General features: G+C 41.9%; 2 protein-coding genes across 3 annotated transcripts in view; one reads left to right on the top strand and one right to left on the bottom strand.

Moving 5' to 3' along the window:
• Positions 1–1,026: 1,026 nt before the first annotated feature.
• Positions 1,027–11,249, top strand: rasl12 (RAS-like, family 12). Its single transcript, XM_039796072.1, has 5 exons — positions 1,027–1,178; positions 1,661–1,717; positions 4,832–4,905; positions 6,782–6,957; positions 10,134–11,249. Exons 1-5 carry the CDS (start codon positions 1,067–1,069, stop codon positions 10,435–10,437), a joined length of 723 nt encoding a protein of 240 aa, XP_039652006.1. The 5' UTR covers positions 1,027–1,066; the 3' UTR covers positions 10,438–11,249.
• A 12,010-nt stretch (positions 11,250–23,259) lies between these two features.
• si:cabz01068815.1 (solute carrier family 51 subunit beta) overlaps positions 23,260–24,939 on the bottom strand; it is a 31,897-nt gene continuing 30,217 nt past the window's right edge. For both annotated transcript variants that reach the window (XM_039795868.1, XM_039795869.1), the window contains exons 4-6: positions 24,283–24,396; positions 23,835–23,925; positions 23,260–23,747 (exon numbers count right to left, since the gene is read on the bottom strand). In XM_039795868.1, coding sequence (XP_039651802.1) covers positions 23,390–23,747; positions 23,835–23,925; positions 24,283–24,396 — 563 coding nt within the window. In that variant the 3' untranslated portion in view covers positions 23,260–23,389. The remainder of the gene's footprint in view (positions 23,748–23,834; positions 23,926–24,282; positions 24,397–24,939) is intronic.

The following is a 24,939-nucleotide window of genomic DNA, read 5'->3' as shown; positions in this document are numbered from 1 at the left end:
GCTGGACAGGCGCCCCCGAGCAGTTGGGGGGCAGTGCCCAGGAGGTAACTGGTACCAGCTACCAGTCCATACTCTGTACTTTGGTCCGTACGGGGACTTGAACCAGCGACCTACTCCCTATGCACTGAGCTACTGCCATGAGAGATGGTGTGCAGAAGGTCTGTTCTGCCGTACATGCAGATGGATGTCTCCAGTACCCAGATGTCTGTGTTTACCTGCTGGATGACTCTCTTCAGAAGGTTTGAAAAGCAGCAACTTTCCCTCTTTAGCATTTAGCTTAGTACAGCACCATAGCAACCATAAACAAAGCTGGTTTGGCTGCATCACGCTCCCCAGCTCCACCCTCTCGTCAAAACTCATCACATCTGGTTGGAAAAAGCCAAGATGGCAACCCCTTATCGCCAAACTCAAGGCTTCAAAACGGCAGTCCACAAACCAGTGGGTGACATCACCGATGCTACGTATACATATTTTTACAGCAGTTGACCCAGCACCGGGGGTTTGATCCCCATGATCTGATCCCGAACCACGCTTAATGAAATAAAAGTCCCATGAAATAAATAAAAGTATTCATTTGAAAAACGGCCTTTTTAAAATGAAAATCTATTTATTTATTTATTTATTGAAGTATACCCCCCACCTCCCCCTGTTAAAGATGGGTGTGGCATGGAGGGGGTGGGGGGGTGATGTATTTCCCCAGTCCCAGAAAAGCTTGCGCTAGGGAACAAAAGGAGACACAGCAGCTGGCCTTATATGCAGAATCCCAGCCATCCTCGTTTGAGCTCAGGGATTGGCTGGTGCTTCAGTAAAGTTACAGTTCAGATTTTACAAGCTTGGTTTGAAGTCTTCTTCCTGAAATGGAGAGGTCAATGCATGAGTGGCCCACCCCTCCTCAGGAGCAGAAGACTCCCACTGACCACACCACATCGTCTGGCACTATCAGTCCACTTGGATCTGGAGAGGACTTTTCAGCCACAGCCGTCTGTACGGACATTTGTTTTATTGAAGAAAGCAGTTACTGGGCTAATAAGTGGCGTTATATGAAGAACTTTGTTGGACCATCATCATGTCGCTGATGTTTGGGAAAGTGAAGCAGTGTAACTCTGCTGCAGCTGCTGACAGAAGTCCAGCCCAGTGTAACCTGGTGCTGCTCGGTGTGAAGGGCTCCGGGAAATCAGGTCTGCCCTTAACTTAGATATTTATATTCAAATGTTTCAAGAAACCTTAGCCTTACCTTCAAACTGTAGCTGGACTGAATGTAGTTCATACTGAGTGAGCTGAATTAGTAGTAGTAGAAGTGTATTTTTCCTGTTGATGTTTTAGACATTTCTGTTTATTTATCAAAGTCATAATTTTCGATAAAGTAAGCAGCTGACTTCATTCACACAAACCAGTAAAATGACGGTTTCATGAGAATTTACAGGCTGTATCTTTATTTCAGTTCTAAGCTTATATATAAGCTATAAACTAGTGGCACTTCTCTTATTTTCTTGAGTTTGAGTAGAAGCTGTTGTCAAAGGTCAGACCCTCTGTGTGCTGTTTATTTTCAGTCCACACGGCCCAGAGTTTCATTTGAATGTGAATGTTGGTTCTCCCATGGCCCTCAGTGACCCCGGGCCCCTGAGTTTCCACATTAATGTTGCTTGTCTCTGTTTTACAGCACTGACTGTCAAATTCCTCACAAAGCGCTTCATCAGTGAATATGACCCTCATCTAGGTGAGCTTTCTCTGCTTTCATTTAAACAAGACGATACATAACTCCAGTACTTTACCGCAGTACAATGTTGTGCAAAAAGCATGAGGAGAGGCAAATCCATACAATGCAATAGAGCTCTATATAGTGACCACCCACTTTTTTAACAGCTCTGGTTCCGGAAGTGTTTTCCCCATTCAATTCTTTCTTTCTTTCGTTTCAAAATTAGCTGATAGAAAGAGTTTTAAGTCTAGAACCAAGCCAACCAGCTACGAGAGGAATCGCAACCTGCAAAACATTTAATATGGCGCAAAAGAACTTTTTGAAAACGGAAACTTCAGAAACGTCATTGGTATCAGAGGTGGAAAAAGTACTAAAATATTGTACTCAAGTAAAAGTACCAATACTTTGAAGTACAAGTGAAAATCAGAAAAATTACTCAAGTAAAACTAATAAGTAGTTCATTTCAATAAAAAAATTTAAAAAAACTGTAAAACGGGGCGGGGGGATTTAGCCAGTGTCCTACATACGTTGTCCTATGGGTTGCTGTGCTAGACAAAAATTAGCAATGCCACAAAACATGTTGTTTTTCTAATTGGCAATTTGCTGTTAGTCATAAAAACTTTGTTTAAAGTACCAATGCACAAATACTTACCAAAACATGCTTCCGCAGATTAGATGTGGAGTTATTGAATGCTGCCAGTTCACCTTTGGCAGGCACATCTGGCATTGCATGATGATACTATTGGCCCTCTTGAATTGAAATGAAAAACCATCTTTCAAATGTGTGGATTTTCATCGTTTTGGACAGCAGAATTCGATGTTTCAGCTAACATTTCTCTGAACCGTCGTCGCTCGCCTGATCCACCTCCATCTCGTTCTCAATCTCCTACAGAAAGACTTGGCGCCTGGTAGGCAGCCCAGATGCTGATCATTTGTCACTGTAGTGGTTCCAGGGCGCAATTCTTTTTTTTTGCTCATTAACGGATGGGATTTGTAAAGTTGTGAAATACAATACTTCACTTAAAACTTAATCAAGTACATTTTAAAATACCAATTTTAAAAAACTACTTGAAAAATACAAAATACACAACAAAACTAGTCAATACAGTAACATGAGTAAATGTATTTCGTTACTTTCCACCTCTGGCAGCAGCTCACTCGCGCCACTCGCGGGTTTGCGGGTATGGTAAACATTTCCATGATAACAGCGAACTGGACTAATCAGAGACTCCTGGGAAGTATAGTACTTCTCCATAAGATCCCAAATAAAACTTGTTATTCTTAAAACCAGGTTGATTTCATACAGACAGGAGCAGTAACTTTAGTTTCATATCCTCACAGCTCGGGGTCAGTCTACCTCGGATGGTTTAGACTTCACGGCTGATAATCTAAACCCTTATGGAGAAAATGAACGGAATTTTTACTTCCAGAACCACACTGTTGAGCTTCATACAATCTCCTGTAGCAGAACTTGTTTTCTTCTTCCTTTTCTTCTTCTCCAGTAATCATCGCATGACCTTACTGCTGGTACATCTAAGTACTTTGCCTAGAATACTTTCTTCTCCTGCAGACATATTTTAGACATACAGTAACATACTGTAAAAACAGGATATTGGAAGTTGGTCTGATAGTATGTGCTTCAGACAACCATAGAAAACCTCAGCCCATACAATAGATTAAAAACTATTTTAGTGCAGGAGAGGAAGGAAGCCTAAAGACTCATTCAGGGTCTTCCCCTTATACAAAGAGAAAACAACAACCAGCACTCAACAAAAACCCAACATGCAATACAACACCCAAACAAACAGGGAAATATAAAGCACAGATACACACACAATATACAGTATCTCACAAACGTGAGTACACCCCTCACATGGTTTTATGTCGGTTAGCCTAAATGCTGGTTTGATTTGCATTGAGAGATGATTTTATGGAATGTACCCCATGCCAATCTCTAGGTATGGTGAAGGGCATGTGGTGATGTGGGGCTATTTTAATTCCAAAGGCCAAGGGAACTTTATCAGGATGCATAGTATCCTGGATCCATGAAATAACTGGCCTTTAAAAATAAAAATCTGCCTGCCTCTATGTGAATTTAACATAGGGGTGTACTCACTTTTGTTGCCAGCGGTTTAGACATTAATGGCTGTGTGTTGAGTTATTTTGAGGGGACAGCACATTTACACTGTTATACAAGCTGCACACTTAATACTTTACATTTTTATTGGTGTTTACTTTTTTTTTGGTTTTCACTTTGTGAGATACTGTATATACTGTATATCGAAAATAAAGCAAGCAAAAAGACAAACGTAAATAGAAAAACCAACTTTTATAAATGTATTTCTGCAGCATAGCCACATATCTAACCCACCAACCCACTTCATCAGCGTCTCAAAGGGCTTCTAGCAACATATGGGCCACACAGGGCGCTACAACCACACCATGGCCATACACGCATACTGACCAAAGACATGTCAAACTACAATAAGACATGATTACAACAAGTGATTAACAGTAGGGGAAAATATACCCATTCCTAAAAATACCAAACAAATACAAATATATAATATACATACATATATATATACACATGTACTTGTAGAAGCCACCCACAGCTGCCTGAGAAGACTTTTCAGACGCTGATTAAGGCCTTGAGTGAATACATGTTGCTGGGTTAGATTGCCCATATGCTGGAGGAATACATTTATAATCTCACCTAAACATGGAGTGCCTTGGTTTTTTCCCCCCATGGTTGTCTGCACCACTTACTATGGAGCCTGACTTCTTGTTTCCTGTTTGTAGCATTGATGAGCAGCTGTGGGATCAGCCATGCAGCGCTTCCTTTGTCCACTGAAGACAGGAATACTCTGCTTGGAATAATAATTAGTGTCTTATATGGGGTTTCCACAATAAGTTACAAAAGTTAAATGACCTAGTTATAAATGAAATATTGATTTTGTACAGTTTAACATCTGGACATCATGTTGTGAGCTGGGCGCTGAATGCTGAATGCTGCTGCTGAATGTGAAAACTAACATGTTTGTGCAACACAGTTTGGAGTGGAGACAGTGCAGAAACACATGGAGATGTACGTGCAAAAACAGTCTCTTCTCTGTCTGATTGGCTGCCTTGTAGAGGATATCTACTCATCAGAAGAGATGGTGGACCAGCAGCCAGTCACAGTGAGAGTGATGGACACCTGTGATCAGGTATGTGTTGGAGACTCACATACTCCACTGCTACTTCCATTAAAGATAGAAGAAAGAAATAAAAATCAAATCACAGATTCACCCCCATATCTACTCATATATGTTATCATCCAAAGCAAACACAATAATAATAATAATAATAATAATAATAATAATAATAATTATTTTTAAAAGCATTGGTGTGTTATTAATAGTCCACCCATGTCAGTATACCTACCCTGATATTCCTGAGCTGCTGTGAGGGCCTTTCCTGTCCATACAGAGCTTATGGTGGCGTTACTCCTCATTTCCACCGATTGCGGAACGGCTCAGCTGCAGAACAGCTCCGCTGCGGAACGGCTCCGTGCTCCGCCGTCCATCAATACCCACCAGGTCCGGATTTGTTGCGGCACGGCTGCGGCCATGACTGACAGCTGAAGTCACGAGGACCCACGAGATCTCGCGAATTCACGTAGAATAGAACCACAAAACCAACAACAGTTAGTTTCCATCCAGAGGAGTAGAGGGGAAACAACTGTGTGCTGTGTTTTCAAGGTGTGGTGCAGGGAAATATGATCCGCCGTGAGCACGGTGGATTTTATTTGGAAAATTAACCAGATGTTTTATTTTGCTTCTGTGCTCGCCTTCCTGTCCCACGCAATTTGAATTGTGTTGAATCGCTGTGGAGCTCTCCGGCGTCCGGCAAAAATAGAAGCTCTGCGTACGCATCTGCTGGGACGGAGTCGGAACGCAGCCGTTCTGCAGCCGTTCTGCAGCCGTTCTGCAGCCATTCCGCAGTCAGGGGAAATACACACATCGACTTTAATGGAAACCTATTGACTCCGCCGCCGTTCCGGAGCCGTTCCGCAGCCGTTCCGCAGCCGTTCTGCAACCGGTGGAAATTAGGAGTTAGCCTCGGTGCACTAACCTTCACTAACCTTCACTAACCTTCATTAACCTTCATTAACCTCTAACAGACGTCATGACAGTACAACAGCAGAACATAAAGATTAATGTCCTGACTTTTGTTTGATCGTTTAGACTCAAGCAAGGTTTTTTTTTGTGTGCATCATAGATCATAGAAGGTGTAATAAAAACCTTGAGGAGAACCAAAGCTCAGAGGCAGTTGTGAGCAAGGCCTGCCACCTGCTGGTGAAACACAGACACTGCTGTCTCACAGAAACTCAGCTGTACTCCAGTTCCACTGAGGCAGGGACAGCACATGCAAACCTTTCAGAGAGGACTCATAACTGTCCCTTCAAACAGAGTTTCATGCTTTTTAACAAGGATTTAACAAGTTTCCTTCCACCTTATGTTGTCACAGTTTACACATATGTAACCCAGAGGCATGCTGGGACTGTGTGCGTCAGACTTAATAATTTATGTTAGTATACGTTTCACCCTAAAGTTCATATTCAAATATCTTTCAATATGGGGAGTTCTACATGCTGTCAAACACACAACTCCCTTCTTCTCTTCACTTATATTGCAAACACCCAAATTGCAATCCACAAGATGAGTGCAAACAGCGATGGTGGAGCCTCAGCCTGCTGCAATCACTGCAGGATGCCAGAGATAAACAACCAAGAACAGCCAGGTGGTTTTTCATATGAGACAAAAGCTCACGCCCAATGCATCCTGGGACATGTAGGCACACATTGAGCAATTCTTTTCTTTAACTGAGTACATTTGCCATCAGCAGTGATTGGACATTAATCTAAAAATGTGAGCAGCCAATGCAAGTGGAGGAGAGAACAGTGCAGTGTGTTTCCTGTGTGTGTGTGTGTGTGTGTGTGTGTGTGTGTGTGTGTGTGTGTGTGTGTGTGTGTGTGTGTGTGTGTGTGTGTGTGTGTGTGTGTGTGTGTGTGTGTGTGTGTGTGTGTGTGTGTGTGCGAAGGAGGGTCCAGTGAACAGCGAGCGGTATCTGTCGTGGGCCAGCGCCTTCCTCGTCGTCTACAGTATCAACAACATGGAGAGCTTTAAAGGCTGCCAGCTGTACCTGCACACACTCGCCCTGCACAGCAAAAGTCCCATCATGCTGCTGGGGAACAAACTGGACATGGACAGATACAGGCGAGTATCTGTGTGTGTGTGTGTGTGTGTGTGTAATATGATCAACATAATAATTAGAAAGTGAAGTATATTATCATCTTATTGTATCTGCACATTCTATAACTTGTATTTAAGCTATATCTGAACTATCTATATGTATGAGGACTCACACTTCTGTAGGAAAGGGCCACAGGAAATGGCCACAGGAAACATCTGGAATGTGTTCAGTGGGGCTCCACTGAAAAGAAGGCCAGTTGGCTTGTAGCCATTGGTCAATTATTGATCCCACCCCAATTTATGAAGTATAGATATGGATTTCGAACAAAGAACCTCAGGGTGACTTTTCAGAGAATTGGGTGCGGTCGCTCTCCTGGCCTCTACAGGGCTTGTAAATTGATGCTGAATTCTTTGATGTAAATAAACCTTTATAATCAAGACACAGTGTCGGCGGTTTCCTCTCCACACAGCATTACACCATTGCTACAAATACACCACAAAAGACCTCAGAGCGTCTAGAAAAACATCATCCAAGCGTGTCTATCAGTGTGTCCATCGTTGTGTGTCCATAGGTGTGTCTATCAGTGTGTGTCCATCGGTGCGTGTCCATCGGTGCGTCCATCAGTGTGTCCATCGGTGTGTGTCTATCGGTGTGTGTCCATCAGTGTGTCCATCTGTGCGTGTCCATCTGTGCGTGTCCATCTGTGCGTGTCCATCGGTGCATGTCCATCAGTGTGTCCATTGGTGCGTGTCCATTGGTGCGTGTTCATCAATGGTTCCATCTGTGTGTGTCCATCTGTGCGTGTCCATCGGTGCGTGTCCATCGGTGCGTCCATCAGTGTGTCCATCGGTGTGTGTCTATCGGTGTGTGTCCATCAGTGTGTCCATCTGTGCGTGTCCATCTGTGCGTGTCCATCTGTGCGTGTCCATCTGTGCGTGTCCATCGGTGCATGTCCATCAGTGTGTCCATTGGTGCGTGTCCATCGGTGCGTGTCCATTGGTGCGTGTTCATCAATGGTTCCATCTGTGTGTGTCCATCTGTGTGTGTCTATCGGTGCATGTCCATCGATGTGTGTCCAGCGGTGTGTGTCCATCGGTGCTTGTCCATCGGTGCTTGTCCATTGGTGCGTATCCATTGGTGTGTGGCCATTGGTGCGTCCATCAGTGTGTCTATCAGTGTGTCTCCATCGGTGTGTGTCCAACGATGCGTGTCCATTGGTGCGTGTCCATCAGTGTGTCCATTGGTGTGTCTATCAGTGTGTGTTCATCGGTGCGTGTCCATCGGTGCGTGCCCATCAGTGTGTCCATTGGTGCGTGTCCATCGGTGCGTGTCCATCGGTGCGTGTCCATCGGTGCGTGTTCATCAATGTATCCATCTGTGTGTGTCCATCGATGCATGTCCATCATTGTGTCCATCAGTGTGTCTATCAGTGTGTGTCCATCGGTGCGTGTCCATCAGCGTGTCCATCAGTGTGTCCATCTGTGCGTGTCCATCGGTGCGTCCATTGGTGCATGTCCATTGGTGTGTCTATCAGTGTGTGTCCATCGGTGTGTGTCCATCAGTGTGTGTCCATTAGTGCATGTCTATGAGTGCATGTCCATTAGTGCATGTCCATGAGTGCATGTCCATCAGTGCGTGTCTATCAGTGTTTCAGTCAGTATGTGTCAATTGGTGTGTGTCCATCAGTGCATGTCCATCAGTGTGTGTCCATTGGTGTGTGTCCATCGGTGCATGTCCATCGGTGCATGTCCATCAGGGTGTGTCCTGGCCCTCAGCAGTGTGAAGAGAGGCTGGGGTCAAAGCTCTGTGTAATTAAACACATCTGTCACATCTGTCCTGAGAACAAGTCTGAGCTGCTTTTCTTTTGTTGGAACAATAACTAGAAGGTGGTATACTGAATGTGCTCTCTGGGTGTTTTCTACGTCATTTCATCAGTTTAAGACATAACTATTTGTACTAATAATTACTATAAATACTGCATTACTTGTTTAACTGTGGTGTCAGGTTTTTGCACACCTTTTAATAAGAGACAAAGTGTTGCCCATTTTAGTTACCAGTTTCTGGACGTGTTTGTGCCAAGACATATTGTCAATCATAACTCACAAAAGTTTAGCTGAGTTAAAGTTTTGGTTTGGAACTTAAAGAATAATGAGTTCCAGCCACTAAACTAAACTTTATTGGTTGCAGGATATCTTATCTGTCATAAATATAATGTTAACACCTTAGGCTCTATGCTCATATGCTCTACATCCTCTTTTCCTCTGAACTCATATTTAAATAAGAGAAATTAGCCTGTTTTGAGTTCTCGAAATAATTTAATTTCAAATTCAATCCTAGGCCATGTACTATTAAATATTATTTCAGTTAATCAGCATATAGGATAAGTATTTTAACAATATGTTATGTCCCCGAAGTTTATGTCCGTGTACCAGTTCCTAACTCAGTTCAGGTCATTGTATTGCGCTCTTGAGACTGGTCTTACCATTATTCATGCTGACTCTCGTTCCTGCTGCGCAGTCCCATCACCACTCATTCATGGCCAGACAGCGTCGGTCCAGTTACTTGATTGAATTAGGTATCTCCTGATTATGATTATGATCATCAGGTGGAAATGTTTTGTAGATTGTTGGTCGTATATGTGAAAATTTCACCTAGCTGCAAAACCTTATGGTCGTGTTTGCACCGTAATATAATTAATGCAATATCTTGTGTGAATCGGAGCTTGAGATAGCAATTCACAGTTCTATCAGCAGTGAATTTGCCTCTGACTTTCAACCTTTCAAATTATTTTTTCAGTTTTGAATAATGACGTTACATTGAGCACGCTGAGGGGGAGGACTGTAACACTGTACGTCTGGAGAGCCAGACTATATTCATCTTAACCAAAAGTTAACCAATTGTTTTAATTGCCTAACTAACCAAACCTAAAACATAGCTACCCCAAACATTTTTACCCAAACTGTAGGTGTCATAAAAATATCTCATTTGAAAAACATTGGTATTTGATGTAAAAAAAATCTCATAATGGTTCAAAACTGCATTGTAATCTAAAAAGTGTTATTACTCAGGATGTGCTGCGTCCGTCTGTGCTTTTTTCAATCTATACTCCCAAAACATAATAAAGATAATTGATAAAAAATGGTAAAGTGATGAACCCAGTACTGAGACTGTTGTCAGTGACCGGTGTGTTCCGTATCAGGCAGGTGAGTCGCTGTGACGGCGAGCTGCTGGCGTCTCGTTTCGGCTGTGTGTTCTTTGAGGTGTCGGCCTGTCTGGACTTCCTGTCTGTGCAGCGTGTCTTCCACGAGGCGGTGAGGAGGGGGTGGCGTCTGGTTCCAGCTGTCTACATCAGCGCTGTCCCCTCCTTCCCCCCCACCTGCTACAAGGAGCTGCCTGCCCCCGCCACCGCCACTGCCACACTGCTCACCGTGAAGACTTCCAGAGCGCAGAGCAGACGCAAGGCTGCCACACTCACCTTGCTCAAAGGCTTCAAGATCTTCTGACTGCCCGCAGACACAGGGTGGACACAATAACATGAACAGCTGTACAGTGTACCAAGCTCCGGTGTACCCAACTTTTGTTAAAACATGAAGGGGAGCATCAAAAACAGTTCATTTCCTGCATTTCTATGCATCAATACATGGTGGAAATGGAAAACACAAAATTTCTTTGGCAGGTGACAATTTAAAATATAAAAACATAAAGATATTAAAACATAATGGAATATAATGCAGTGAGGCTCTTAGGCATTCTGTATTTCTAAATTCTATAATTTATTCCTGTCGATTAACTTTTTTCACCAGTGTTATCTCTGCTGAGTCACTCAGCACACATGCAGGCAGGATTTACTCTTCCCTGCTCTTTGTGTCTTTTGTTGGGAACAGAACCTTTATAAATGTGCACGTGGCACTTATTCATCTCAATACATTCAGTGATTTTAATGTCATTCATGAACACCTCAGATGTGTTTCAGACATATTTCTGCTCATGTTGGAGAGTTGTAATATTTTGAGAAAAAGTCATAATATTGGGAAAATAATGTTGTAATTTTATGAAAATAAAGTCACAATATTTCAAGCAGAAATCCCCCTGCCCTGTAGACTGCTGTGCATTGTTATTGGAACAAAAGACGATTCATCCTGGCCTCCCTCCATTGGCTTCCTGTGCATTTTAGAATTCATTTTAATTGTCTAATTTTAATTTGCTTTAAATCTTTACATGGCAGGGCTCCACACTATATGTCACAGTTATATATGTCCCCTCCAGGTCTCTCTGAGTGAAGAGCTGCCCCTTCATGTGTCGATGCCCCCCACCCACCCCAGCCTGGTTTGACATCCCGACGCACTATAACCCAGCATGAGAGTTCTCCTTATCCCCGCATTGATTGTTTCTCTCTGTGTATATATCGATCCCTGCATTTTCATTTATTTTATTTATTATTTTTATATAATATTGTCTCTCTGTTACTGTAACCCTTTTTGCTTCTTGACTGTGCAGCACTTTGGCTCATTTCTGTTTTTTTTAAATGTGCTTTATAAATAAAGTTGGATTGGATAATCACTCCGCTGTATGGCAGTATCTCATTACAACCGTCTGACAGACACTGTCCAGTTTGGGACTCTAGTCTATGCATGAGACAAAGTTTAAAGGTGCAATATGTAATATATTTACTGTAATAAATCAGAAAATGACCACAATATGTCATCAGATATTAAGGTAACATGCCAAGCTGAAATACTATGTTTTCTGACAACAATGCCAGTATTTTATGCTTTAAAATGTCCGTTCCATGACAGAATTTCTGTTTGTGTTTTGGCATGTGTGTTGTTATCAACTGCCCATTTTGAAGGGTATACGGCCAGATAGCTCTAACGTTAGTACAGCTATGAAAGCCGCAAACAAACGAAAGGGATCAACGGAGATAGATTCTACCCGACCAAAAAACACCATGTTTCTAACAGTTGCTTGGTCAGAGACGTAACAAACCCCAGGTAAATATTGGAGATGTATTTGAAAGATGGAGACAGCTTAGAGCCCAAAAGGACGCTGAGTTGGCTAATTTCCTCCTGAGCAGGTAAGCATAGCTTCAGGCTAATTTTTCACGGCTACAAGGGACGGGCATTTTCAGTCATTTCAATATTTATGTACTCACATTGAATTTTATAGAGTAACATTACCCAAGTTAGTTACTTGCCAAACAATTGAGACACAGCCAGGGAAGTGATCCTGACTGGTCCTGGCTAATACCCCCATGCTAACCCTGCTAACTGCTAATGTTACCGGAGGACCAAGCACGGCTGTTTACACTGTGCAGCCTGTTCAGCTGCCTTAGCCGACAAACGGTGAGTAATTTTAAGCCAAATTAAGGGTGGCTGTAAATCGGTAGAGAGGACCGTGAGTTTGCGTTATTTTTATCAGTTGTTTCTGTAATTTTAAGCAGTGTTTCCCACAGGGTGAGAATTTACTTGCGGTGGTGTGTGGCGCGGGATGTGACCATGCGGCGTGTAATGGCTGGGTTTAGTAATAATGGGATGGTTATAAACTAGTCAAACTAAGGTGAAAACAGTGACTACATAACATTATCAGATATTAGAACTATTTACATACAAATTAGACTAAAAGATGATACAGATACAGATGAAAATATTGCGACACTTTTGCTAAAATACAACAAATTGCTTGTTAAATTTTAAACAAATGACAAAAAAGTGTAGCCATGATGTGCTTTGTCAATTAAATTAGTTTTTTTTTTTTTTTGCCAAATGTTATCAGCAGATAAAATACCTGTAATACTGTACTATGATCCATACAGAAAGTTCCATGTTATTATTAATCTCAACACTGTTCCCTTCTAACTCCTGTTGAATCATATAAGACTAGGGCTATCTAAAGTTAATTCTTCTTCATTTTGTTGGATTGATCATTGTTCGTTTTTTGAAGTGTATTAATCCGTGATTTGGGGATCCTAAACACGCTGTTCTGTACATGTCCTGTTGCACTTAGGCGTATTTAGATCTCATATGATCAGATTTCTGGGGTTGTGAAGCTTTGAAAAAAGAGGTGGAGGTGCAACAGATAAGGGTGAAGGGAAAAGTTTCATATGCTGAGGCAGTCAAGATGGCAGGACAGAAAAAACAGAAGGAGGGAGAAGAGCAAAGAATTTGTGGCAACAAAAGAGCAGCAAGAAAAAAAAATGCTTAGAGAGAGAAGAAATTGGTGACTTGTATAGCTGGAGTTATAAATGCAACATGTGAGACTAAATCCAAAGGATTCAGGTTATTGTAAAAGCAGCAGAATATCATTTGGGTATGAGAGGGCTAAATTGGGAAGAGTTTAATGATGAGCTCAGGGTACAGTCTAGTCAAGAATCAGCAAGGGTTGATACTGATAATAATGTTAATTCTGCAATGGAATGCAAGAAGTTTAATTTCGAATGGACAATATTTCAAACAGTTTATTGTTAGTAGTATTCAAGAATCCTGGTTAGAAGAATTTTGCAGTGAGGTGAGATAGGAGGGAGGGGGGAGAAGGAGGGTGTGTTACTTTTGTAAAACAAGGTATTCCTTACAGAGTGCTAGGTATAGGGAGTGAGCAGGAGAATGTGGCAGTGAAAGTGTGGGCTGAAGGAATGGAGTTGATCATTGTAAACTATTATAATCCCAGCAAAAGCCTAGATTTAAACATGCTTGAGGATGTAGAAGGGCAGGATAGTAGGAACATTATGTGGTGCGCTTATTTTAATGAGCACAATGTGTTGTGGGGGAGTGACAGAACAGATAAAAATGGGCAGGTAATAGAGGAGTTGTTGAGAATTTAGTATGCTTAAATGATGGCAGTAAAACAAGAATATATATTGATGTAGGTAAAGAATCTATGCTTGATCTTACATTTGTATCTAACACCATTGCACCAGTGTGTGATTGGTCAGTGTATCAGGAAGAGACTATAGGAAGCGATCATTATCCAGTCTGGTGCAAGGTAAATATTAATACCTCCTTGATTAGCGAAGGCACAGGTGGGAAATGGATACTTGAAAAGGCTAATTGGAGAACATTTCTGCAGGTGAGTGATAGCTGTCTGAATCTGACCAATGAATGAATATAGAAGCAATTGACAGCAAAATAAAGCAAGGCATAATATTGGCTGCATTAGAATCCATTTCTAAAAGTAAAGGAATCGAAGAGGAAAATAGTGCCCTCTTGGGATGATAAGTTTAAGGAAGCTGTGAGAAATAAAAACAAGGCATTCAGAATAGTGAAAAGAACTCATAACTTCCAACAGATACAGTACAAGCAAGCCCAGGCCATAGTGAGGAGGACAATAGGACAAAAAGGACACATTGGAGAAAATATTGTAATACGATTGGCAGCACAACGCAGGCGGTCAAGAAAGTAAATGTAGAACTGAATATTAAACTGTTAAAATCAGAGGGGAAAAGCATAGCATGGAGGGAAATATCCAAACAGTGGCAACAATATTGGGATAATGGGAAAAAAGGGAGACACTTGCATGCATACAAATAAAGTAGGAGGAGTGAGAAACAGTGGGGCTAAACGAAAAGAGCAAGTAACAATCACTAAATTGAGAATTGGTCACAGTAGATTGAACAGTACACTTTTTATAATAGGAAAACACCCAACTGGGCACTGCAGTCTGTGTAAGGAAAAGAGATGGTGGAGCATGTGCTGATTTCATGCAGGAAATACAATCAAGAAAGAGGGATCATGTTAGCAGGATTACATAAATTATGACCAGTGGAAATCAGGTTCAAAGATGTCCTTGAAAGTAGGGTTTCCTTTAATGGAAGGAAACATATATTTACATTTTTGAAAAGCACCGGACTACTTAGAATATAGAAAATTATAATGAAATGAAATAATAGATAACGAGTAATTACCAGTAGGAGGCAGTAATGCAGTGCATAGGATGCCAACTGCCGTAAAACCCCAAAGGGGTTCCGACATCCATTCTGACATACCCCCCACTCCGACATTGATGTCTAATTGTCTAATGACTAATTTTTGTTTCCATTAGGGTTAGGGTTAGGGGTTAGGCAAAAAATTGTGCAAGTTCATCGATCTGTGACTACTCAGCCTTGGAAAGAGGGAGGAACCCCCCTGGTCTGTTGTGGTTCGACTTCTGCAGTGGGACATAAAACAGAAAATACGAAAGGCCACTTGGGGTAAAAAAAGAGCTGTCCTACTACGGTATGCAAATCTTCCTCGACAACGACTGGTCGCCTAAGCTGCTGCAGGAGAGGCGCGCCTATACACTCACCTAAAGGATTATTAGGAACACCCTACTAATACCGTGTTTAACCCCGTTTTGCCTTCAGAACTGCCTTAATTCTTCGTGGCATTGATTCAACAAGGTGCTAAAATCATTCTTTAGAAACGTTGGCCCATATTGATAGGATAGCATCTTACAGTTGATGGACATTTGTGGGATGCACATCCAGGGCACGAAGCTCTCGTTCCACCACATCCCAAAGATGTTCTATTGGGTTGAGATCTGGTGACTGTAAAGGCCATTTTAGTACAGTGAACTCATTGTCATGTTCAAGAAACCAATTTGAAATGATTATAGCTTTGTGACATGGTGCATTCTCCTGCTGGAAGTAGTCATCAGAGGATGGGTACATGGTGGTCATAAAAGGATGGACATGGTCAGAACAATGCTCAGGTAGGCTGTGGCATTTAAACAATGCCCAATTGGTACTAAGGGGCCTAAAGTGTGCCAAGAAAACATTCCCCACACCGGTTACACACTGCCTGCGTGGTGTATAGTGTGGCGTTTCTGTTGCGTGTTGCGCTGCGTGGATTTTTCTATGTCTTTACACACCAGATACATGTCTGACGCGGCGCTGCTGCTGTTAGCCTTGTCTGTACACATGTATCTTTCCCATTGATAAAATGAAATATCATGTTAAACATACAGTGGGGAGAACAAGTATTTGATACACTGCCGATTTTGCAGGTTTTCCCACTGGAGACTGGCTAGCCACTCCAGGACCTTGAGAAGCTTCTTACGGAGCCACTCCTTAGTTGCCCTGGCTGTGTGTTTTGGGTCGTTGTCATGCTGGAAGACCAAGCCACGAACCATCTTCAATGGTCTTACTGAGGGAAGGAGGTTGTTGTATATCAAAACCTAGAGACTTTCAAACATCAACATGTCATTTATTTATATGTATTTGTGTCTAAATGACATATACACATCTTTTCCTATTCTATTTTGCCTGGAAACGCTTCCAACGCATTTGCGTGTCGGGTTAAAAATAGGCGTTGGTTCTATTTCTAGCAGGCACACTTTTTCGGCGCGCCTGAGACGCGCGTCTCACGCAGGCAGTGTGTAAGCTCTAACCTGTTAACATGGGAGCCGAAATATAAACAGACACGCCACGCAGCTGACATGCTCGCGCGACCCATCCAGTGTGTAACCGGCCTTACACCACCACCACCACCAGCCTGCCCAGTGGTAACGAGGCATGACGGATCCATGTTTTCATTCTCTTTACGCCAAATTCTGTCTCTACCATCTGAATGTCTCAACAGAAATCGAGACTCATCAGACCAGGCAACATTTTTACAGTCTTCAACTGTCCAATTTCGGTGAGCTCGTGCATATTGTAGCCTAATTTTCCTATTTTTAGTGGAAATGAGTGGTACCCGGTAGGGTCTTCTGCTGGTGTAGCCCATCCGCCTCAAGGTTGTGTGTGTTGTGGCTTCACAAATGCTTTGCTGCATACCTCGGTTGTAACAAGTGGTTATTTGAGTCAAAGTTGATCTTCTATAAGCTGGAATCAGTCGGCCCATTCTCCTCTGACCTCTAGCATCAACAAGGCATTTTCGCCCAGAATACTGGATGTTTTTCCTTTTTCAAACCATTCTTTGTAAACCCTAGAAATGGTTGTGCGTGAAAATCCCAGTAACTGAGCAGATTGTGAAATACTCAAACCAACCCGTCTGGCACCAACAGCCTTCCTCCAACAATGGAGGAAACCATTGCAAAGAGTCCATATTGTACGGATTTAAATCCAGTTTCAAGACATAGATACAAGCAGTTAATTAACAGATATGTTGAACGTACCTCATGAAGATGAGTGAGTTTTCGGTACAACTTAAAGATTTGCCAACAGTCGAGGCTGTTGACTTCACCAACTATCTGGTCTTTCAGACATCGTACTACGCCAGACAGCAAATGAAGGCCTATAAAAGTCTGGAGGCATACACCTTTTTTGTCAGCGGGTGGGTCCACAACCTCGGTACCAAACGGCTCCACGATGATCATCGTTTGGTCTTCCCCAGGGTGAGTTTTTGTTCTTATATTGTTTTATGTCTTAAGATGCTAGCAGTAGCGGCTATAATGTCAACAAACATGCAACACATCTTAATGACGACGTTAGCCTGACGTTTATGTTTCAAGGTAAACCACCCAGATCAAGTGAAACACCTCTGAAAAGTTGGATTATTGTGAAGGAGGATGGAGAAGTCATTGCAGCTCATTGCAATTGCATGGCAGGGTAAGTAATTTATGTAGGCTAGGATGTTTAACACAAGATCACACACACACACGTACTTCTAGCATACTGCAAGTTTACTTCAGAACCAGCGGGGAGAGAGCTTTAAGGGATAAACATGTTAATTAATGTAAAGTGCTACTTCATATTAGTATAAGTAGGCTATATTGCACATCATCAAAATGTGCTGATATAGATTGCACTTTGCTATGCTATCTATTGTTCACATGTCCTTCTCACTGTGATTTTAGTGCCCACACTTTCACCAAGATGAAGCCAATCTGCACTTGTGTGCTGGAGAAAAGGGCTTCTGCCTCATCAATGATGGGGACAATGTCACGCTGGACCGGAGTCATGACTACTAGTAACAAGTTCAGGCCCAGCTTCACATTGTAGATGCTGAGTACCGTGACTTTGTTGTGTGAATGACATTTTTGTTGAAAGGATTTTGCCTGATCTTGAACTTTGGGATGATGTGAAACAGTATACTTCCAGAAATACTGGGACAGCAAGTTAAAAACTTACATGTGTAATGTGATGAAAGGATATTAACTTAGGTCCAGGCACTCTTGAAAGTGGGCTGTGTGATATATTGCTGTTATATCAATACTGTTGTATGAGACAGGATGACATTTTGAATATTGTTATGACCTGAGTGTGGTCTTTGTGAGTTCTGGCTGTTGTATAATTTGCCTTGACATACTAGTCATTATATTCACATTACTTATCAGAATAGGTTCATATCTTGTGAGAGCACCAATTGTCATCAAGTTGTACATTGAAGCACTACACAATTTGGAAGATGTTTACTGAAAAGATTATATACCATTGAGAAGACAGAATAATACAAGAATAGATTTTTCAACAATTTTTATAATAACTACAAGGACATGGTGTGCAATAATACATTGGAATCCATTTCATTACATATATAATACATATCGCCAGTACAATTGGACTAGTGGATAAAAATATTACATTTGAAAACATATTTACAGACTGATGTGTGTCAGGGCTCAGGTACTACTACTACTCCACCCTGTCCTCCTACTTATCATCATCATCATCATCATCACCACCATCATCAAGAGCCAAGCAACAGGGATCAGGTACTGGACACTACCACTATACTCCTCCCTTTCCTACCTTCTGTGAGCCAAGCAGGTGCTCCAGACCAACCTGTGTGAGGGCTCAGGTCCTGGACTGACTGATTATCACTACCCCCCTCCCTCCTCTCTTCTCCTCCCCCTCTTCCCCTCCTCCTTACTCCAATGGGATGACAGACTCCCAAAGATTAGACAAGACACAGCAAATAACCCCAATCTTGTTAATCAATGCTAGTGCCTCACTTGGTTTTGTTGCCATGTGCTCTATGGGCATAGCCCTGCTTTGCAGAATCTGATATTTTCTTTTGACTAAACCGATGACTCTCAACATGAATACGCAAATTAGCTATTTTTCTAGTTTCTGCCACTTCATACGCTGACAGCTGTTTTCTCCCCTTGGTAAATGCAGGTATCTGTAGTGAAGCACAGTAAAATCCCACACTATCGCCAATATTGAACCCACGGTCTGCTAGGACAATATCTCCAGGTAACAGGTTTTTCAGGAGGCCACTCTCTATTGTGATCTGTTTATCGCTGACTCTCCCTCCCCAGGCACAATATATGTAAGTGACATAGCCTTGGGGTGCAACACCAATCAGAAATTTGACAGTATGGTGATGCTTGTAGTTTGACCACATTTGTGCTTGGGCTAGTAAATTAGAGGGCTTCTCAATAAAAACTTTGAAACAGTCAACTATCACAGCAACTTTACATCCAAATGCCTGTCTGAATCCCATTGGCATTGTAGTTTGAAGTACATGTCACTCCGGCCACTCAATTTGAAATTCTAACCTTTCATTAAGTATGTCAATTACTTTATGCCAAACTAAAGCTAAATCTTTCAGTGGGAGATTTAGTCTCAGAACATCCTCCATCTTCTCAGTGTCATCCATCGTTAGCTCAGTCTGGCATCCGGCATCTGCACAGCCTGCAATATAGCAGTGGGGAGCATAACTAGTTAATTCATGAATATGAATTATGTGAATTGTTGTGAAGTTATCTTTTTGACAACCTTTTTACAAACATGCAAGTTCTCTGGTCCAGTTATACAGGGTGATTTTCTGACAATCACATTTGTAACATTTAATAATAATGCTGGTTACACATCTTAGTACGATAATTTACCTTGATCATTTAATGTCCCATTCCCACTGATGCCCTCTGATTGTGGGTTGTTGTCAGCTGGCTGCTTCGGTTCGGAGCTCTCGGCTGTCTGCGTCAGATCCAGGCTCATACCTGGGCTCTCAGCTGTCTGTTGGAGATCCAATATAGCTTCTGCACATTCCGACCGTCTTTGTTGGTCTTCCTTGAGCTTCATCCTCTGCTCTCGTTGAAGAGATGCCTCTGATTTGGGCTTAGTTTTTTGGTAACTGAGGTTGACCGCCGGACCCCGATTCAACGTCAGCCAAAACGCTAGGGCAGCCTAAAAAGTCCCAATGAAATCCATATTAGAGTACCGGTTACTTAATAATCATTACTAAATAAATGACAACCTAATGCTATATAAACACAGCCACAATAACCAAGTTAGCTAGCAAACATGCCTCTGACGAAGTGGTCGCTGAAAACATGGGCATTAGCAGACTCTGCTCCTTCCGACCGCAGACCTTTTTTTTAGATAAATTTTTTACGTACGGTTCTGTGACACGCGGGAGGAAAGAAAAAAGAGACTCTATTAAGCGACTCCAGCAAGCGGGGGAGGACGCCTCACACACCAGGAGACGGCCGCGGGTGAAGCGCGACAATAACGGAATCACGGAGGTTGGGTTTAGGAGAAAAACAACGGGGAAAGGACGCCTCAAAAGCACGCCGGAGACGGGGAAACAAAACGCCACACGCCACAAAGTCCGGTGTTTTACCCACCCCAACCAACCTCCTGACGCAGCAATTTCCCCTTACATACCACTCGCTAAATCTCATCCAACTGCGGCTCTCCCCAGTACGTTACACAAATACGCCGAAGGGTGCCTTTTTCGTCGCATCAGACGCTGAAGGCCACTGACCAAATGTACTTATTTTACGAGTTCGGAATGAGAACGGGTTAGCAAAAACAAAAACAGAGATCACACCTTGCCTAGTCACTCTCCTCTAATTCTTGTGATGTTGAGGTCATTAGGACTGATATTTGTGCTGCTGTGTTTTTCCATAGGTCTATAGTCGATGACTTGGCTTTGTTAATCCTTGCTGTAGAGAGCTCAATCATAACTATGTCCAGAAAATACGCCAGCCACTGTTTTATACAAAGCGTGTGGGGGGGAGCCGGCGCTGAGCTATCATTTTCTTGGTCGCAGTTGATCCGGCTAGCCAAATTTTCTTCTGTCTCCCTATCACATTAGATATTATTGATGTTGTTTTATTCCAAAACTCATGCACCTGTTCACACTCCCAGACCATGTGCAGGAAAGTTCCAGTTTGTTCAGGTTGCTGTTCCCCCATGGTACTCCATAACATTTTAGGGCTGATCTTAAGCAGCGATAAAGGAAGAAGGATGTCCTAGGGACCTCAAAGCTAGCTCTCAGGTTTTCAAAACTTAACATACCTTCATCATTGAATAACTGGTCTAGAGTATAAATACCTCCGTCACTCCACTGGTTATAAACGAATGGTTTGTTACCAGACATTAAATGCATGTTGTGCCAAATTGGGGTGTTCAAATGCCACTTATTGGTGTAGCGTAGTTGATCCTCCACCTGTTTAAAATTGGTCACTGTGTTGGTGATAATAGGGCCATAGGCTAGCATACGCTTTTTTGGACACATACCTGTGAAGGCAGTCTTAGACTTCCAGTGAGGTTTTGCTCTATTTCTCTCCATGGGACTGTAGATGAGGGGTCCATCCACACTGAGGGCCCGTATCTGAAAGGCTCTGTGGTATACTTTAAGGTTAGGGAGGGCCAGGCCTCTCCTGTGTTTGCGGTACGTTGTAGGGTAGAATATTTTAGCCTGGGTTGTTTATTATTCCAAATATACTGCAGAATTACGGTATCAAGTTTCTTCCAGGAATTTATTGGTGGGGGTAATGGGATCATTGTACTTAAGAAATTCACACGAGGAACTATGTTCATTTTAACAACAGCAATCCTGGACCGTAGCGATGCCGGCAGCGCAGACCAATTGGCTATAAAATCTACTGTTCTGTGAGCTTTTTACATTTCTCACCTAGTTATGAACGACAATCTTTGGTACTCTATAAAACCCCTTTCCATTTTCTCGGTTAGAACGATTGGAGCAGCCGTAAACTACACAAAACATGGGCATTTTTTCATATGGCAGATCCTCAGCTGCTTCACTTCCTGCCCTCCATCTGAATTTCGCACTCTCATGAAGCAGCAATGTGACATCACGTGAAACCAACCTATTAGAGGATATCCCTATAGTGATGGAGACTTCAATGTAGTTCTGGATACAGTCACAGACCATTCACCCCCTACTACAAATAGATGTTGAAATAAAGCCAAAATAGCCTTGAAAACATTAACCAAAGATCATGCACTAATTGATATATGGAGATTAATCAATCCATTAGGAAAGGATTATACCTACTACTCGGCTCCACATAACTCATACTCAAGATTAGATTTATTTTTAGTAAATAAGGCTTGGGTGAGTGGTACCACATCATGTAAAATCGGCTACTTTTAGTTATCATGCAAAAGAACCGCCCAAAACATCCTATTGGGATAAATGTCTACTTGTAAAAAATATTCAAAAATATATATATAAAGAGGTTACAAGTATAATATCATCTAATTTTCCTGCTCTAAAAAGGGCTTGGGCCATGGATTTAAGATGTTATATAACTGAGGAGAAATGGAGCGAAGTCTGGAGAAGAGCTCAGTCTATCTCCAAAAATGTCTCACTTAAACTAACTCAGCTTAAAACAATACACAGGTACAATTGGACTCCCAATAGGATGTGGAGGGTGGGGCTGAGGCCAAACAACACATGTTGGAAATGTTCGTCTGATAAAGGGTCATACCTACATATGTTATGGGAATGTGTTACTGTTCAAAATTTTTGGGCTTATCAAAAAGGGGTTCTATCAAGATTGCCTAATCAACATCACAAAAAGTGGATGTCGGTAGCCTTCGCTGTTGCCAAAAAGCTGATTTTTTTGTAAATGGAGAGAAAGCAGTGCTCCACACATTCAAGATTGGATAGGTCCACTGTTGAAAATAGCTAAACTTGAAAGAGTAATCTTCATTAATGTAGACTCTCTAGATGAGTATAATTTAATATGGTCACCTTTCGTAGCAGCCATGTCCTAAAGACAACAGACGATATAGATAACAAATCAAAGTGTTGTATCTCAATCAATCACAACTTGCTACAGCATAGTAACAAGCTTAAAATAAGTAAAGACTAAACCAACCCCCTATTTGTTTTTGGGGTTTGTTTTTTTGTCTTTTTCTCCCCAAGTTATGTCAATGCCATTTTATTTATTTTTGCATGTGTATATGTATGTGTAAATGCGTATGCATATATATGTACATGTTTATGTAAACAAAAATACATATATACATACACACATACATGTATGTATGTGTGTATGTATATATGTGTTTTTGTTTTAGCATTGTTGCTTGCATCTTGGTTTGTTTGTTTGGTCCTTTGGAATTGCATGATAAGATGCCTGTGTACAAGATGCACACTATTGCTGCTCTGTCGGATTTTGGTTTGAAAAAACTGTCAGACTGCTGTGAATGTGTTTTAATGCTTTATTAGCTGCCAGTCAAAGTTGTAAATACAGTTAGCATCCTGCAGGCAGTGAAGGGTTAAACCCTAACAAGTTCTTGGTAAACACTGTCCCAGCTGCTGTTGGTGTCTCAACTCTTCACTCTGTCGTCTTAACTGGCTCCACAGCTGACTCCTGCTCCTGGTTCTCCTCCTGCTCCTGGTTCTCCTCCTGGTTCTGGTTCTCCTCCTGGTTCTGGTTCTCCTCCTGGTTCTGGTTCTCCTCCTGTGCTGCAGTGTCAGGGTACAGGCAGGAGGTGTTGCCATCCTTCCATGTGACCCTGATGTCTCCTGCTCTGAGCTCCGTCAGGCCCCCGTTCCCCTGCCCCTGCCTGGCGAGCACCAGCGATGCTTTGCTGCTGCTGCTGCTGTCGTCTCGAAGCGCTGCAATCATCTGCAGCTCCTCGGCTTTCTGAGCCGCAGCTGCTGCCTTGTACTTAGCAATCTTCTTTCTGCTCCTGATGGAAAAAAAGACAGGAAACTTTAAAATATCCGTATTATACATTTTCCTCTAAGTGTTTCCATTGCGTAAATTGAGGTCACACTTGTTGGCCATGGCTCCCATTCCTAGCAGTAGAAAACCAACAAGAAGGCAGACGAAGGCCAGTCCCAGCAGCACAAAAGTCCATGTGGTCGCTGCAACAGAAGAAAGACAACACTCGGCTTAACATACAGCTCATGTATTAACATTAATATAGTGTTTAGTTTAGTTTATAGTGCAAGAGGCAATTAGTGTATGTGCATCAAATGAAGTTAATGAATTAACTTAGGTTCGGGAAATTTTCTTTTTTCGTGCACATTCTGCACTCAATCCATTCAGTGTCCTTTTTCTAATGTTAAAACAGTTATTTGTATATATTTGTTGTAGAAGTGTTTTAAAAAGATAAACGACTTTAAGATCAAGCATTCACAACAGTCTGGAGTGATGAGAGGGATCTCTGACACTCCACTTTCATTTGGATGAAGTATTTTAGCAGCGTCAGCAGCACTTACGGTCCTCTGTGCGATAGTACCAGCGGAGATATTCTCTCTGTTCCTCCGTCATGGCCACCAGCTTGTCTGTGTGCTCCTCTGCAACCTCAAACTCATCAGATGCCCTCTTGGATCCTGGAGGATTACCAAATACACATAGCAGCTCTGTTTGTTACAGATCATATGACACATAACATCCAAACACTAAACATACCTTATATTATAAGTCTTATTCTAAATACCGTCTCCAAAAGTTTTTATATACACGATATACTGTAGTGTATATATATATATATATAAATAAATGAAACCATTTCTGTCAGAACAGCTTAAGTTTAATGTATGTTAACTATTATTTTAGTATTATACTAAACTCAGTAAGTTAGAACGGTTTACCCGTTGTCCAAGTTCTAGCTTAAGTCATTAAAATTAAAGTAAAGTCTACAGTACTTCTCATTATAATTCTAATATCATAAATTATTTTTTTATCAATACAGTATTTTCAAACTAATGTAGCAAGGCTGTTAAATCGAGAAATCTGGTGTGTGTGTGTGTGTGTTTAAATATCAGTTGTTACTCTGACATTAATCATACATTAGAAACGTGCGATGACTAATGAAAAGGACTGCCTACAGTCGGTCTGTGTGCCAAAGGACATAATGTTTCTCTGTTCCATGG

The sequence above is a fragment of the Perca fluviatilis genome, chromosome 3, assembly GCF_010015445.1.
Source record: "Perca fluviatilis chromosome 3, GENO_Pfluv_1.0, whole genome shotgun sequence".
Classification (NCBI taxonomy): domain Eukaryota; kingdom Metazoa; phylum Chordata; class Actinopteri; order Perciformes; family Percidae; genus Perca; species Perca fluviatilis.
Note: the sequence above shows the minus strand (reverse complement) of the source record. Positions and strands in the feature narration are given on the sequence as shown.

Coding starts and splice junctions, on each gene's coding strand:
- rasl12 (XM_039796072.1), top strand. CDS start 1,067: ATGTCGCTGATGTTTGGGAAAGTGAAGCAGTGTAACTCTGCTGCAGCT. Junction 4,906..6,781: donor TGATGGACACCTGTGATCAG/GTATGTGTTGGA, acceptor GTGTGTGCGAAG/GAGGGTCCAGTGAACAGCGA. Junction 6,958..10,133: donor CTGGACATGGACAGATACAG/GCGAGTATCTGT, acceptor GTTCCGTATCAG/GCAGGTGAGTCGCTGTGACG.